The sequence below is a fragment of the Xenopus tropicalis genome, chromosome 5 (genome assembly GCF_000004195.4).
Source record: "Xenopus tropicalis strain Nigerian chromosome 5, UCB_Xtro_10.0, whole genome shotgun sequence".
Classification (NCBI taxonomy): domain Eukaryota; kingdom Metazoa; phylum Chordata; class Amphibia; order Anura; family Pipidae; genus Xenopus; species Xenopus tropicalis.
This window is the reverse complement of record NC_030681.2, coordinates 95,540,713-95,558,503: the sequence shown is the minus strand read 5'-3', so window position 1 is coordinate 95,558,503 and position 17,791 is coordinate 95,540,713. Positions and strand designations below refer to the sequence as shown.

The 17,791-nt window shown below is 35.1% G+C and overlaps 1 protein-coding gene across 29 annotated transcripts in view; it reads right to left on the bottom strand.

Annotated features, from left to right (window-relative positions):
* dst (dystonin) overlaps positions 1-17,791 on the bottom strand; it is a 281,394-nt gene that overhangs the window by 109,604 nt on the left and 153,999 nt on the right. For 28 of the 29 annotated variants that reach the window (XM_031903049.1, XM_031903050.1, XM_031903043.1 and 25 more), the window contains 9 exons: positions 17,574-17,757; positions 16,334-16,491; positions 15,200-15,378; positions 14,671-14,809; positions 14,217-14,410; positions 13,278-13,440; positions 13,012-13,095; positions 11,932-12,039; positions 9,375-9,473 (listed from right to left, as the gene is read on the bottom strand). In XM_031903049.1, coding sequence (XP_031758909.1) covers positions 9,375-9,473; positions 11,932-12,039; positions 13,012-13,095; positions 13,278-13,440; positions 14,217-14,410; positions 14,671-14,809; positions 15,200-15,378; positions 16,334-16,491; positions 17,574-17,757 — 1,308 coding nt within the window. Of the gene's footprint in view, positions 1-49; positions 3,630-3,965; positions 6,909-9,374; positions 9,474-11,931; positions 12,040-13,011; positions 13,096-13,277; positions 13,441-14,216; positions 14,411-14,670; positions 14,810-15,199; positions 15,379-16,333; positions 16,492-17,573; positions 17,758-17,791 lie in introns of those variants that run through there. The other variant, XM_031903067.1, reaches the window with a different exon arrangement.

The following is a 17,791-nucleotide window of genomic DNA, read 5'->3' as shown; positions in this document are numbered from 1 at the left end:
ACAGATAATCATTACACATAAAATAAAAAAGACAAATACTATAAAAATGTACATTAATAATAACACTTTACAATCAAGAGGTTTTGCTCAGAATAAATCTTTCTTTGTAATATGAAAAGGTGGAAAAATGTTAATATACAAATAGCAAATAGATACTGCAATACATTTTCATAAGTACTGTACAAAGATACCACTTTTAGAACCTACTGCCTTTGCATTAGCTTCACCAAGTCACAAAATGAATGTGAAACAAAGTATTTTCACCAGAAAAATAAAACAGTAATATACACAGTATTAGTGCATACACAAACATTCTGGGGTCAGTACTGTGCCAGTGTATTCTCCTAAACTAGGCACAAATGTCAGGCCTGTAGTCCCTGAGCTGTTGCCTCACAAATAACTGTTTTTTGGCTCCTTACTTTTGGAAACCTGAAAGACACTGGTTGCATGATCTGAATCTGTGTACTTTTTATGAAGTAGAGTTTCCTGACATTAGAGTAACTACCGTTTTCACAAGAAATGTTGCACTGGTCTGCTGTGGCAGATAAATGTACCAGTGTGAAAACTGATTACAGCCTATAACAACTTTGCATCACTTCAACACAGTGTGACAGGAAGGAAGCAATATACACTTAAAAATAAGTAGATATGATATGCCTGACAACATAGAAGTGGCCTAGGCTACTATCAAAGACAGTTGTTTTAGGCATTGTATTGCGAAACACGGACAGCAATGGCACATTTTCTATTAAAACTATGGTGTTTGTTTAAATACTCTATTGCCATTAAATAAAAGGTACACATGTTTAAAACTTATACTATTTCTTGTTTCTTTATTCCCTACTTGCTGTTCTTTTTGACCTTCATATTTACCCTCTCTATTCACTTGCTTTTTAGTCCACTCACTAAAATACATTTCTTTAATTCCTTATTTCCCTACTTGCTTTACTTCTCAGCCCTTATGTTTTGCCTCACCTCTCTAGTCACCATACCTAAAGGGCAATTCTACATAATCATTTACCTGTTATATCCTTATTAACTTATTATCATTATTAACCTACAGGTTCAACCACCTTGTTATGTCTGACTTCCTTTTTCCTTAAATCATACTTAAGTATTCACATTCTAAGTAAACCATCTCATTTGTCTTTAACATGTTAAACATGGAAATATATAAAATATATATTATACATGAAACACTTTTTCAAACATGGTCATCCACAAAATATCTAAAATATTGTAAATTGAGAATGTAAAAAAAAAACATTTTAACCGAATGAAAATGTCATGGATGTTTTACATAACTAAAGCTAAAATAAATGTTCCATAAGTTCCGTAAGAAAAGCACTGTCCATAGTGGGCATGTTTCCCAGCTCTTGGTGCATTGTCCTGCCACTGAGCCAATGGTGCCCCACATATATATATATAGGAAGATTAAAAACAATACATTAATGCTATTAAGTACAAAGAGAAATACAGAATAATATTATTACACCAACTTAGATAGATAATACTTAATATATATACTGTAAAAATATATTTCAAGCTTGTTTTACATACATATAAAATTGAATTTCTTTTTTTTTTAACAGAATGAAACAATTACAATAGATTTTATTTTCTTTAAAAGAAGAGTTGTACAATTCTAAGATACCTGTTCAAATACTTCCTGATATTAATATAAAATCTGCCAGACAAAAAAAGTATTATCTTTATTGTGAAGAGAAGTAAAGACTGGGAATTCCAACATTGTGTGGCAGTGGTGCTTTCATAAATCGAAGTCCTGTATGACAATCATATACTGTCTTGTCCAAGGCATCTTTGTATGACAGCTTCTTTCTTGTTATTGGACAAGTAAGATTTTTGACATATGAGTTTACATCCATTAATTTGGTTGCTGTTGCAGCATCAATAACTCCTTTTTTGACTGCCTCTTCAAATGAAAGTCGGGAAGAAGATCTTGGTTCAATTAATCCTCCCGTTAAAAGCTGATATTCTAGACATCTATAACCAATTTCTTTGTTTAACATGTTCAAGTTCATAGCTTCAGCTGCAGGCAAAATTGCTTTAGTTACAGGATGAATGACCCCAGTGAAAGCCAATTCACATTGCTGAATTTGCTTAGCACACACCTCATCAATCAGGCCCTTTTGCAGTGCTTCTGATACACTATACTTTTTGCCGTTTGAAGGATCAATAACCCCACCAGTGCTGGCTTGTGCCTCTAGAAGCCGATAGATTGTTATTCTGTCAGCCATATTTCTACGCAAAGCTTTAAAAACTGAAACCCTTTCATTGGTTTCATATATCCAGTAACCTGCTATAGGACTGTTGGGATCTTTAAATGGTTTATTTCGACTGACTAAAATATCAGCCAGTTCAGTAGCTGAAATTAGTCCTTCTTTAAATTTACTAATTAATGATCTTTCAATGATTCCTTGGCTAACAGCTTCCTCAATTATGAACTTTCGCCCTGTTTTTAGGTCAGTTAATTCTGTCTGGGAATTACCTTTAGAATCAAAAATAGTTGTGCTTTCCCACTCACATTCACGCTGGGATAATTCAAAATACATGTTTTGATCAATATGACCTCTTTCATAGGCCTCATGTCGTGTCATTTCCATGCCAGACCTAATATCTGCTACACATATTTTATGACCTTTCTCAGCAGTAAAAGCAGAGATTTGTCTATCACCAATTGGTAAAAGGTATGTTTTGCTATCTAAATCCAAAACACACAGTTGCAGTAATTCAGAGTAATACATACTTTGCTTGCTGATTGGAAGGTGGAAACCTTTCACATTGCTGGCTGGTTCGTGCAAAAACTTTAATGTTGTGTGATTTAAAAAGCCTTTTAAAACTGCTACATCTGCTGGAATTCTTATACTTCTAACAGGGTCTATTACCCCTCCAGTTGCTATCTGAGCCTCAAGAATTCTTTTTCCTTTTTGTCTTTCTAGAAGTCTGGCTTCAATAGCCTGGAAAACAGAAAGCCTTTTCCCAGAATGAATATAACCTAGGACAGCTTTTTCTGATTCAAGAAGTTTTTCCTTAAATTCCTGATCAACTATTCCATTTATTACAGCTTCTTCAACAGAGTATTGTTTTCCAGTATAAGGGTCAATAATAAACCCTGTGACTGCTTGTGCTTCCAAATACTCTAATGCTATACTTCTTTCAATAATACCCCTTTTTGCTGCTAGCATAAAAGAAATCTTTTCTCTGCTCGATTCAAGATATAAACCTGCAATGGAAGAATTTCTTTTCAAATACTGGTCCAACTTTTTCTGAACTTCCTGAACAGAGGTATGTCCCAATTCAAGCTGTTCCAGTGTTTTCGCATCAAGGATTTTTGCCTCTACCATTTGCCTGGCAGATGCACGTTTCCTAAGACCTTGAAAGATAAATCTGTCGTCAGTGGAGGAACTGTCACTCACATACCCATCAGAGCCAGCATAGCTTTTATAACTCGAGGACAAAGAACCCATCTTCTGTAAGTCTCCTTTCCTAAATCCATCAACAATATTACGTTCTTGAAATGCCTGTTCTTCATTGTTTACCAGGAATTCTTTTTCCTGTTTTACAGTAGTGACTTCAACATGCACATCATACTGCTTGCTCTTCACTATCTGCAATAGTAATATTCAAAATAAGATGACGATTTTGGAAATAATTCTTCATAATTAAATACACTGCTTCAAAACCCAAGCAGCCAGAAATCTTGCAGAAATAAAGGGAAGTAGGAGAGCTGTTAGTATAACCTATAGAAAAGCTTCTTTACTAAAGGTACCCAGACCACCAGCAAAGCCAAACATGGAATTCACCAAGGGAAATATATGTTAGATATAATAGTACGGCACATTTTAGAATACTGCTAAATAAAGCCATCATCACCCAAGTGACCATAAGCAGAGGAAGCAGATACGTGATGTTTACAAAAAGCCGTGGGGATACATATAGAATACCTCCAGAGGTTGCTCAAATTTTCCAAGATCTTTTCCAAATTTTCCTTCTTCAAATCTCAATGTTTGCATGTTATTTTGGATATTTTTATCTTTCACACTTCCCAGTTCTGACAACTGTCTGTATGGGCTCATGCTATCAATGGCAAGTTTGAGTTCATTGCTTGCCTGGGTCACAAGTTCTGCAAAAGGAGGCTTGCTTTCAGAACTGTCCAGTGACTGCTTTATCCTGGAGAGCTGATGCTGGAGTTCCTTCTGAATATTTTCATCAAAGCCATCTATTTGTAACCGTTTTTCCTCTATGTGCTCTGTTTTAAAAATCGGGACATTAACATCTACATGAGAATCGAGTTTTCGTCTCAGCCCTGGAGACCCTTTTGACCTGTTCTGGTCAAAACCTTGCTGTGATCCTGAACTTGAATACATAAAGCTGGTCCCTTTCATTTCAGACTTCTGAAGTGGACTTGTAACAGAGCTGTTCTGCTGAATCTCACTCTGCAAACATCTTAGCTGATTTATATGATCTTGTCTCTGAAGATCGACTTTCTGTTTCAGGTTCTCAACCACCCTCCTCTGAGCTTCTAATTCACCCTCTAGTTTGCGGCATTTCTGGGCGTGTTCTAATTCTGATTTTTTTCCCATGCTTAATTGTTCTTGGCACCTCTGATACCTTTCCTGTGATTCTGAAATCTCATTTTTTAGCAATCTAATTTTCTCTTCATACATGCTTTTTTCTTGCTTCAATTTAACAACTTCAAGTCTCATATTTGAGGACTCATTCTGAGTACTAAGGTTTGATTCCATTGTTTGTTCAAGTTTCTTCCGGAATTCTTCTGCTGATTGCTTATATTTTATAGACTCCTCATGATAAAGCGCAATCTTTTTCTGTGCCAATTGCTCATCCACAATCTTCTTATGAAGGTCATCCTGTGCCTTTTTCAGTTTGTTGTTAACTTCCTGCACATGTCCCTGATGCAGCTGAATTTTCTGATCTGTCATCTTTTTCTCCAAGGTCAAATTGTTCAGTTCAGCCTTCAAAGTCCGCATCTCCTTTTCAGAGTTAAGTAAAGCTAGACTTTGCTTGTCATATTTCTGCTTCAGTTCATTCACTGCATTTTTTGATCTTGTCAAATCTTCTTCCAGTCTACTTATCATGTTCTGAGCCTCTTGCCCACTCTTAGATTGTTTTTGAGCTTGTTCATTTGTAAGTCGTATTTGTTCTCTGGCACTATCCAGCTGAGATTTTAGCATGTCAGCATTTTTCTGCAAGGTAGATTTTTCCATGGCTATTTTTTCTGAGTCTGACTTAAGTTTTTTTAACTGAATCTCTGTCTCAGTATTTAATTTAGTTAGGTCATCCAACTTCAATTTCAGTGTGTCTGCCCACTGATTACTTTTTGTCAATTCATCTCGAAGTTTAAGAAGTTTTATTTCATCCTCTTTCTGGGACCTGGAATTTAGAAGCAGTTCCTCTTGAACTTTCTTAAGCTGCTCACGCAAACTGCCAGCTTCCTCGCTTCTAGACTGAGATCTTTGCTCTAATGCAATCTTCTCGTGTTGCAAAGAACTCATTTGTGATTCCAAGTATTTAAAATTGCTCTCTGATTTTGACTGAGACCGAGAAAGCTCATCTAGTCTTTTTTTCAAGTCATCTACTTCTTGTTTCTTCCTGCTTAAATCTTCTTCTAGGAATGTGATCTTTTGTTGGCAATTTCTTTCTGACATCTCTTTTTGCCTCAGTTCCTCCTGACAAACTTTCAGTTTCTCTCTGTTATCATCATAATCACCCTTTAGCATTTTTATTTGATGTTCTAGAGAAAGCCTATCCTGTTGCAGTGACTTAAGTTCCTCTTCCAAATTCATGCAACCTTTCTTACGCTCTGCAGACTCTTGTCTTGCTTCTTCAGCTTTATCTTGGCTCTGGTGCACTTTTCTTTCAAGTTCCCTTATTTGTAACACATAAGTTTGTTGCAGTTGGTTCTTCTGTTCTAAATCATGTTTAAGCTGCTGAAGCATATTATGTGTGTCATCAAACTGATTTTTAAGCTGACGATTTTTTTCATCAGCAGCAGCTTTGTGTTTATTTAGTGTGCTCAGCTCTGATTTGTATTGTTTAAGTTCATTTTCTGTTTTTTTGTTGGCCAATGTAAGATCATCTAGTTGTTGCTTTAGGCTTTCTGCTTTTTTAGCATATTGCTCAATCTGAGGCCCTCTTATATCTGATTCCATCACATAATGCGCTTCTTGGATTGATGCACGTGCTGGAATCACCATTTCCTTTCCAGAAGAGAAACTGTAAACTGATTCTGTCTTTTGCCTTTTGGTTTCATATTCCATTTTTCCCTTTTCAACCATACTCCTTTGAAATTCAAGATCATGTTCAAGCTGTTTCATTTGTCTTAAAAGTTCTTCCTCAATATCGGCTTTTCTTTTCAGTTTTCCCATCAAAGTGATTTTTGTCTTTTCCAATTCTTGCAGATCAATATCTTTTCTTTTTAGATGCTCTTCTAGTTTTCTTCTTGCTGTTGTACTTTCTTCTATTTGGGTTTTAAAGGCCCTGAGCTTGTCTTCCACAGCACTACATTTTGTTTCTGACTGACGAGTAATTTGGCTTACATGTTCCAGTTGCTGCTCTACTGCAGTTTTCCGCTTAACTGCAGTTTCTAGTTCCAAACGGAACTGTTGAGCCTCATACTCAGCCTTTGTTTTCTGCAAATTTATCTCTTCAATTGCTTTTTGATGTTTTTTAACCTCCATTTCAGCAGCAGATTTAACTTTTGGAATCTCTTGCTCTAGTAAATACTTTTGCTTCTTCACATCATCAAGAGTAGCCTCTAGCTCTTGTATTTTTCTTAAAAGCCTTTTGTTTTCTTCTATTGTTGCTCTTTGCTGTTCTAGTAAATCTGGATATGCTGAAGAGGAAGAGTGGTCTGTGTACATTACAGTCTAAAACAAAGTGAAAGGAGAAATGCTCATATATAAAGTTTGTGCACAAAACTAGAAATTAGCAGAGGTATTTGTTCACCTATTTCATTAGTGGAGATATAATTAATGATGAAAAAACATAAGAGCAAATGGAGAGCTGGCTTTCTATGTTTTAATTAAAACATATAAGTATAGTTTCTGTATTAGAAATCTATAAAGAATTTAACTAAAAATAAAATAGTGAGTTATGTGGTCTGCATATATATCACAGCAGCATCTTGGATTCATATTATTCTTATGAAATTACAGATTTGTGTGAAAAAGAAGAATAACCATGCCAAATATAAACTAGAAATGTTGCAGAATATTTTGAGGCACTCTAGATGTTATTGTAATACAGCTCACAGGGAGTTGAAAGCTCTCATGGTGGTTTGATTTGCAGTTCAGCTATCTTCATTCAGTATCTTCATAGAGTTAAATTGTATAGCTGCTAGTTGTCTATCCCTGCTTTGGGTGGAAAAAGCCTTTGATATAATAATTACTTACCATATTCATGAAATTCTAAATGAAGATTTTGCTCGTTTCCCAAGGATGGTTCAGGAGAACAGTAAGAAATAAAGCACCCAACATCAACAAAAGCACAAGAAGCACAACATCTACTGGACTTTCAAGCAATTATTTGATACATGAAATTGCTTGCATGTGCACAATTGCAAAGAAATGACAACACAAGAGTAAAATAAGGAAAGAAATATTACATCCAAAAAGACATGTAAATACATGTTAGCTATTCAAAAGATGAACTACCAGAACATTTACTTGGTTTAAAGTATCATTTTATAGCTAATGCAAAGGCAGATTGTTTCTTATAACTACAGCACTTAAGGGATATATGGTGTTATGGTAGAAAAGGTGCAGTTTTGTTGGTCTAGTAAACCGTGGCAACCAGTTAGTGGGCAGAAGTTATAGCTCAACTGTTGTAAAATGGCCTCCTTTGACTATCACTTGAACAAGAGTCAAAGGACACCACAATTTAGAATGATGATTACATGTCAATGAAATATTATAACCACAAGAGCATAATGGCATAATGTTATAAAGTAACATTTTAACATTTTATTTGGGAGGTTCAATTACCTGATCCTCATGTACTGTACATTGTTTATTTTTCCCCATAATTTAATAATTCCTCTTTTTAAATTTAGTTTACCATGCATCACACTGCAGAAAAAATATGACTGTTTACTTACTGAAAAGTGGCATACGTTTTAAGGGAAAGATTATGAAACTGTTGAGAAACCAGAGCAAAAAGCCCCAGTAGGGAATGGCAGGGAAGTCATTGGCAGTGCAAGTACATACATTGCTTCGGGAACGGAGACCATGACGTTATGGCCCTAGTCTTGACTAGTAATGTACGAACATCCATATAAATGCCTGAATTGCAATTACAGAATTTTGTTTACTTTGTCTAAAGTTATCCAAGAACTCCCACCTGTTCAAATATATCTTTTAGGGGTTCCGAATAAATCAAATTATACTATAAAAGATCTTGGTAAAAAGAAAATTATTTAAAGTTTAAAACTATTTTGTCTGCAGCAAATGTTATGCTGTTCTAATATTTTTCAGGAATGCTTAAAAGTACGCAAACACAGTAACCCTTCACCAAAGGTATAAGAAAGAAACACAAGCATAAAAAACAAAGGCTTGGTCAATTAAATAAGTGGAAGGAGAGAAAAAGAGACTCTGTAGTATGAAAACACAAAGGGGGAGATTAAACAAACATAACACCAATTACTTAAAATTTACAAGCTCGTTCAGTGTTTCAGGGTTGGAACTGAAAGTTGTAGAAGTTGGTAACATAAAATAATTTAGTTTTGCAGCTATAGTGATTCAGGTAACCAGAGAATAGCCTTTTATAAATATAATATACAAAAACCATGGAGAAGGCTTTTCTTCTCCTTTAATGTCAAAAATAAAACATTTAAATGGCATGTAAAACATATAATAGATGCATTCCACCACCTTCAAAAACAGGAACCTTCATTCTATCTACTCTGAAGGTGCTATTACCCCCAGATGGCACACCGGAACAGTAAAGAAATGTAACTAAAATCAGTATCTGGTCCAGGCAAAGGTATACAAGCAATGACTTTGCTGCACCAGCTGGTACCAGGTAAACTGTGTGGTGTCAAAAAGCATCCTAAGCAGTGGAATAGGTGCAAGCATAACTACCACGCAGCTTTTAGTTATAAAATAATACATTTTTAACAATATATTTTTTTCCTGGATCAAACATATGTTTGTAAAATAATTTATGTTTTCATAAATGCTGCAGACCAAATACCTATTTCTTCTCCTACTATTAACTCAATAAAAGTCAGAAAGGAAATAATAATCTCTTAAACTGGTCGCTCAATTAAGAGGAATGAATGTGTTCAATAACAACAGAATTTGTTCTAGTGTTCTGCCTGAAATGTTTGACTTTACCTCTTCTTCTTCCATCCTCTTCAGGGTCTCACCAGAAAATTTAACCAGTTGTGTGATTAAGGTCATTAAAGCAGTGTAACGGGTCCTTAAAGCCATGAACTAAAAAGAGAGAAAAAAAGTTTAAAATTATGAACTAATTAATTTATATATAATTATATATCTAATTGTGCACTGAAAAAGACAAATTATAACGTGAATATTTTGCTGTATTTGAAGCTTATTTAAGATATGTAAATGAGGGGGTATTTTCACTTGCCACACAAAATATTGCAATGCTTATAAATGTGGTGAAACCTAACAGATTTACAAATTAAAGTTAGTGCATGACATAAGTCTTACCTGAGGCCCTCTGTGATTTAATTTTTAGTCTTAGTTTTTTAAGTTTAGTTTTTAGTCTTACCTGAGGCCCTTTGTGTTTTTAGCTCCCATCAACTTGAAGAAATGTTATGTCACCAGTGTTCACTAATGTTATATTACACCACTGTGACTGCACTGGATAATAATGTCAATTGAAAGGTCTCTTATTGTGTGATCACCTACATTCACAGGCTCCTCCATTTAATGTTTTCAGAATATGCAGATGCAAATGTACTTTCCCATACTACAATTCAATCTACCAATTTTATAAAACATTTAAACACTTACAAAACCATATATATATTTACCAAAAGTGTTTATTTGGCTTAACTTTATCCCTGTCAACAAGTGCCACCATGAAGAAAAACATAGTTACATACATAATTACATAGGGTCCATCAAGTTCAACCCTTCCAAGTTCAACCAGCTTTCTCACACAGAAATTGTATAACAAAGCTGCAGGCTGCCATCTTATTGTTTGCCACTCAATATTTAAAACTTCAACTGGGGTGGACCTTGAGCTCCAAGGAGAAGTAAAGGTAAAAACTAAGAAAGCTTTATCAAAAAAAGTTCTATGTAAATACAGCCATAAGCACTCACAGAAAAGCTGCACTGAGTTCTCTATCAAAAGAAACACAGGATTTCTTGTCTTCTTTTTTGTGTACACATGTTCTTCAGTATCAGACTTCCTCTCCTTTAGGTCTCCTTCAGGTTTGGGGCATAAGTCTGCAGCAGCTTTCTCCTGTCTCCCTCTCCCTTTTTTTGCACCCCCCTCCCATAAAAATTCATTAGAAATTATTCCCCCTCCTATAAGAATGTGTTATCTGAGCTAGCACGGAAGATACTGAGCCCAAGCTAAAATGGCAGCTGCAATCTTAAACAAACAGAGGGAGGTTTTAGGGCTGTTTACTCAGGTATGGTAAAGCTTTCTGCAGAATAAATAAAGTGTTCTAGGCAGAACTAATGTGGCTAATCTATTGGCAGTAACATTTCCTTCTCCTTTAACCCCCACTTTACTTTTTCTAGGTTTTTTTTAATTACAGGTATGGAATTAATCTTTCTGTAATTTGGATCAACATGCCAATAGCCTACTAAAAATAAGTTATATACAGTATTAATTAAACCCAGTAGGATTGTTTGGCCTCCAATTATGATGAATTATATTTTAGTTTGGTTCAAGTACATAGTACTGTTTTATTATTACAGAGAAATTTTTTTTTTTTTTTTAAATGTGAATTATATGCTTATAATTGAGTCAATGGGAAATGTCGTTCCCATAATTCAGATCTTTCTAGATAACAGATTTACAGATAATGGATCACATACTTGTACTGACTTTTTTTAGTGTTGGGTTCTCTTCTTTGCTGTACAACTTGGTTAATTGTTTGTTCAAGAAAGACCCTCTAGGTACTACTGTCCTAGTGATATGTGCCCTCTCGTGTTTCTGCACCAAGTATTTCTTATGCTCTTTCCACTATTCCTATATATTACTGTGCTATTTTTTTTTTTTTTTTTTTTTAATGAATGGCATTGGGGCTTACAGACAGTTAAAACCCTGAGATGTTCCAAAGGTAACCACATACTGAGAGCCACAGGAAGCAATGGAAAAAACCCTTTAACCCCCGACTTTTGCCCCAAACACTTATCTTTCACTACCCATTGCTCCCAACAGGAAAAGCAAACCCTTTGTTCTGTTTAATCAAAATGCTACAAGTCACATAGCCAGAACAACCATAATGATATAACGTAACTAACGTGTCACAACATGGACAGGATCATTTTAATAAATTAGCATTTTCCCAGGGCCTAGCAAGATAGGGAGCCTGGGATAACCTTTGGCAGATGTATCCTTTAGAGAAAGCAACCCCTCATTTTAATAAACTGCTGACCATTTCTTCACTGCCTGCATAACTATATTGACCTTCATTTTCTTGAATGTTATTCTATGACAAATGTCTTAGGGCAGTGGGGGCCCAACTATGAAATTTTGCCCAGGGTCCACTTGTACCTTAAACCAGCCTTGGGCATGGAATAACATTCCCTAACATGAAAAAATGCAGCACAGATTAAAACTGATTGATTTCTAACCTCTGTGGATGATTTACAATTTTTATATTTCTATAGGGCAGAACTGCACAAAGTTAATATAGTTATCAAGGATTTAAGCTTCAAATATTTTGAAACCCAGTTTTAAATTTACCTCTTGCACAACTGAATCTGAAGAACTCTGAATCCTTCTGCGCTTCATTGGTGACTTTTGATGGGAATCCACCAGTGCTCTGTATGTCATTAACTGCAACTCATAATCCTGTTAAAAAAGCAAGCATACATAAATAACAATATTGTTGAGTGAATGTTGACACACTAATATACCTGTATTCCTCAAGGTTAAATTATATAGGCATATTTACTCACAATATATGTTTACTGTGTACTTGTGTGTTGCCTGTAAGCTCAAAAATCCCATCATTGGACTAAATAAACACTTATTTGAGGCAAACCACAAGAACAAGCTTGCCAATGTTCACCTTCAAGCTGCTCAGATAACCATTAATATCTACTTGTGACTGCATAATGCTACATCAGGAAACTAATGTCATCCTGCTTAAAGCAGAACTATAGGCAGAAAAATGGCCTTATTTTAGTGTTACAGAGCAAAACAAATCAATTAACAATACAATAATTATATTTTTCTTTACCATTTTGAAAATAAAATAGCTTGTATTTTCAGCAGTAACATCAAAAAGAAGGTGTAAGAGCAACAGCAAGCACAGAGTGCTCCGCAGCAACAAAAATGAACAGCAGTGCTGTTTAGTAAACAGGAGGGCTACCAGGCCCCACTAACAAATCAGAGCAAGTTCTTGTTGAACATTAGGCTGAAAGAAAAAGCACAAGAGGTGCATACAAATAAATATATAAAATCACCACAATTCTTCCTGACTTTATTAAACCCATAGCCTATTAAAGGAAATATCTTCATTTCATATTCTCTTTCTTTGTGATATATAATCCAGAGTCTGTACTATAAAAGAGTAATACAATGCTTATTAATTTGCAATGCTTTACAATAACATTATGCATGCTATACATCCACTATAAATGCATTAACTTGGTACTGATCTCTACCCTGGGAAACCTCACTTTCAGATTTAACAACATAAGCCCCACAGACCATGAGTAAAGTATGATGTAACTGAACAAAGTTGCAAAACAAAGAAAATAATCTAGCAGCTAAAGATACAATACCAATAAATTATGCTGAAAACTAATCATGGATTACCTTAATTGCTGAAGAAAATTGTTCAGAATACTTCTGGCATTCATCCATTTTACTTTGTTTCATTTCAATCTCTGAAATCAGCATCTGGAATAAACAAACAGGCTGAATAAATGAAACTTTCACTTTTCAATATTTCTGTACTGTACATTCCTAAAGAGTAAGTAGCATTAACAGAATAATACAAAACATAATAAATGGAGGTGAATGTACTATCCAGTATACAATAATACATTGACTGTGGAAGTGCTATGCCACACACATATTACCTTCTGCTGATCCAATTGCTTTGCCAGAGCCTTGCTGTTTTCCGGCATGTTTTCCTGAAGCATACTTTGTGTTTCTTCTATCTGTCTGATCCATGAGTCAAGTGCCCCATATGACTCTTTGTAGTATTTTAAAGACTTACTTATGCCATCCAGATCACGTAATCTAATGTAATGGTAGTTAAAAATAATTTTATTGTTATACAATAACAGTTTTGCAATGCAAAAATACATATAACCAACTGTAAAAGGAATGAACTAAAGATACCACTCTTCTTGAACATAAACCACTTATGTCTGTAATGGTAAACTCTCAAGTCTAGGGATTTTAGCATAGGTTTTTCTTTTACTACTGCATTTTCATTTTGTACATTGGCATTAGCTGTTCTGTGCCTACCCTATTTCGCTATAATGGATGTTTTAAAACATCTGGTTACAAGAATAGATTTATTAAAAACACGATTTTGTTTACCTGTAATATTAATTAATGTAATGTCCATGGCAATTTAACAGCATTTTGTCACTGTAGTCATAAATTTTACTTAGGGTTGAAAAAAGACCAGTGTCCATCAAGTTCAACCCATCCAAGTAAACCCAGCACACCTAACCCACACCTACCAATCTATACACTCACATACATAAACTATAAATACAACCACTAGTACTAACTGTAGATATTAGTATCACAATAGCCTTGGATATTCTGATTGTTCCCTATTAATGTGTCATAACTGTAAAATATAGTGTAGGAAATCTGCATAATATGTAGGTTTGTCGATAGTACTTTGAGTTTAATCATTAACCCACAAAGCATTCCAAATTAGCAGCTAATATAGTACAAGTATCTCCTCAGTCCAGTAACATAACAAGTTAAACAACGCACTGCTTTTAACAAATGCAATGCAATGTTTTTAAAAAAAAATTCAATTAAAAAGAATCAACCTGTTTTCAATCTGAGAATGAATGTTCTGCCATCTCTCTGCAAGCTGGTCAGCCTTTTCCTTGTGCCAGTCAAAATCCAGGTCTCGCTCCTTGTGCACTTTTAACATTTGATCACTGATATTTTTGGCTTTCTGCAGCTCGTCTTCTAATGCGTGAAACACTTCCCGTTTCTCATCAACCTCTGACCGCCAGAGCTATAAATATATAAATATATATCAGTACAAAGTATTGATGCTACTGTTATGTTAACTTTGTGACTCCAGAAGCAGAAAACAGAGACAACTGAGCAATAAGGAGCTAAATGCTTGCAGAAGAAACCCTAGGAGCTCTCTGATGAAAAGTACCTTATCAACATTGTGTAGATGAATTATACGTGTCCGGAAACACGCAGCTGCACTTTTCATGTAATCCTATTACCACATGGAGCAGTATGACTTTCACATAAGATCCTTACCTTTAAGGTGGCCACAAGTTTGTCAATCCCATTTCTGTCAGCCGTGACTGCATCTTCTTCACACAATCTGGTCTCATAGAGTTTCACAAGAGTTTCTGCTCCTTGTGTGTTCTTTAGCACCAAATTTATTGTCTTTAACCTGAGTAAGCAAAAAGTACCTTTAAAAACTATTTATCTATGTAAATAGCATAGTTCTGTCCAACAAAATGTTACAATATGGCCTTTAGAAATCCCTGTTAAAGTTAAAAGGTTGTCCCTTCAGCCATGCTGTACCTTACATGGCTAAAACCTCTATACCAAAACTACAATGAAAAGATATCTTCTTTCCTTAATCTGTTAAAAAATTAGTAAACATACTTTACATACGTTAAGCTACATCCTTGTAACTCAACTCTGAATAAACAATAAACAGTAAACACCAATAAGCTGGTGGGAATTGAGATAATTGCAATCAACCAGTGTTTGCCACCTTTTTAGATGCCCTTGGACTCTTGTATAGATTTGGAAAAGAACATAAATTTGGACCTACTTTTCCAAGTAAATGGAAGACATGGAGTACACTTGGTTCATATTCTGGATAACAACATTCAGCTCAGTGCGTAGTGCCTCTATAGAGGGTGAGGTAGCAGCTTGACTGAAGAATTCATCACATTTCTCAGATATTGATGATAAATCAGCTTTAAGGTGATCTAAATCCTTCTTTAATTTCTAGACAGAAGAAAAAACAAAAAAATGTCATTAGCATGTATTCTACTAACCCTATGAGAGAGAGAACTACATTTACCTAAGGTTATATTGAGCACATTACCATAACACTGAACACTTAGGGGCGTATTTATTATGCTGTAAAACCATGTAAAACCAATTCGCCGGAAAAACAGAGTAAAAAGCTGTGTAACATAAATGGAAAAGATCGCCGTCTGAACGCCGGATATTACGCTGTTATTTTCCATAAGTTCTGGTGGAAGAAAAAATGCGTAAAAAATTATGCAGTTTTTACGCCATTTTTACACGGTGAAGCCTGGCGATGTGTGGCAAATTTTCTCGTCGTTTTTACACAGCATAATAGATATGCCCCCTTAAGGTTTTCATACTAAGAGAAACTACTGACACTACAGCTTGACCAACTCCTTCAAACTATGGGGCAGATTTATTTAAATCCTAACTGGGTCCAGTTTAAATTTGATTATAGTTTCAGTTTCCCTACTGTGAGGAAATATTAAAGGAATTAACGCATATATGAAAGCAAACCAAAGTATCAATTTTATCAATTTTACAGTGTTTTGGTAGTTGAAGACCATTCTGTTCTATGGGGTATTAGAACTTAGAAGCAACACTGTATTGTTAGTCTCGATAATATTAGGCTTTGTAATAAAATGAATCCCATATAACTTAAATGGCGGAGATTAATGATGAAAAGCTGTAAAAAATAATGTGTTAAATAGGACAGGACGGACATTTTGTTAAGCATTATTGTGGTAAAAAAAACAATACTCATATATATCAGTTAAAATTGTTTCTTCCAAGTTTGTATAAGTTGATAGTTCATGCTGTAAAGACCATTTCAACCTGCGCTTTAACTAATTAAACCTAGGCTGACTGGGTATTAGTTGATTTCTCCATTTTCTTTTTTGTAAAAGATCAAATTCATTTTAAAACTCACCTCCTGCTCAGAAATCCTTAATATACTTTCATGAAGATCATCCCTGTCTAATGGTGTTCTGATCTGTCTGATTAGCCGCTCTTCACAATTTTCCATTCGTAGGCGGAAATTTCGGATCTCAGATACATACAGATTATAAATAGATTCTTCCTGTTCCTCTGTTAAATACAACCATTTACATTTAATTGCTATGTCATTTCATTTATCTAAACAGTTTCTATAGGTACTAAGTGAGCACCACAGAGCAATCATCTTCTTCCACTTCTTCATTATTCAATGGCTTCAGGGCCGACACATGTGCAATAGAGTGAAAGACATGGCTTTGACTACACCCTAACCAAATATTGTACTCTACAGTATAATTTCATCACAGGTTACATAGATATTTCCTAGTTAGAGTAATTGATTGAGTTAACCCCTTACAGTAAGTATGTTAATAATGTAAAACATTAACTTTTAAAGGAGACATATTGGATAAATGGAAAAAAAAAACCTAATTTTGTAGGCAATTATGAATAATATATGGTGCTGGTTTTACTTTGGACTAAACATTAATCCTTTATTGGAGCTCCCTATAGATCCTATCAGTTCTCAAATTAAGTTTCAAATTAAGGGTGAGCGTGTCCTAACAGTCCCTGCCAAAAGCACAGCAGGAGGAGATAGCCAATTAGAGCCCTGCATTCATACAAGTAAAGACAGGCTTCAGTTCCCTATCATGTCAGCCTAGCTGCTGATTGGTTCCTATCCTACAGTGCCTGTACTGAGAGCCGCCAGCAGGAAGTGGAAAAGATGGGCGGGACTAGTGGGGTTTTGGTGGAATTTCTCAATGTCACAGTCCGAAACACTGCTTTTTTAAGCACAATCCTATATTTAGAGGAGTATAATTCTCTGGTAAATTCTTAATTTTTATATGATATGTCTCATTTAAGATACATGTGGAGGTTGATGCTAGAAGCATAGTTCTAATGGCACAAAACCCTGAGTGAGTTTAGGAAATCACACAGGGTTTTCGGCAAATATACTTTGTTAGTTGAGGTTTTTTCCATGAGCAGACCTACATAAATAAGAAAAGTTTGGCACCTAAAAGCTGCCAATATTTAGATTCCCCAAATCAGTGATTAATCAGCCCCTACGTCTCAATGTATTTGTAAATTATATTTGTAAGACAATTTGTTCAAAAGATTGTTGTGTATATACAACTGTATGAAAAAGTCAGCCATTTGCACTAAATGCTTCTAACCTCTTTCTGCAGACTTCAGAAGCTCTTCGTAATAGAGTTTGCAAACATTGACTTCTCTTTCAAGTTGTGCAATGTCAGACATAGAAAAAATCTTGGATTCCTGGCTGTCTTCTAAGAATTCATCAAAGCGGGACTTCAGATTGCTTAACACTTGCTGATGCTCGCCTGGCAACAAGGTTTTAATCTGAAAGCAAGGAAACCAAAATTAAAATTCAGCT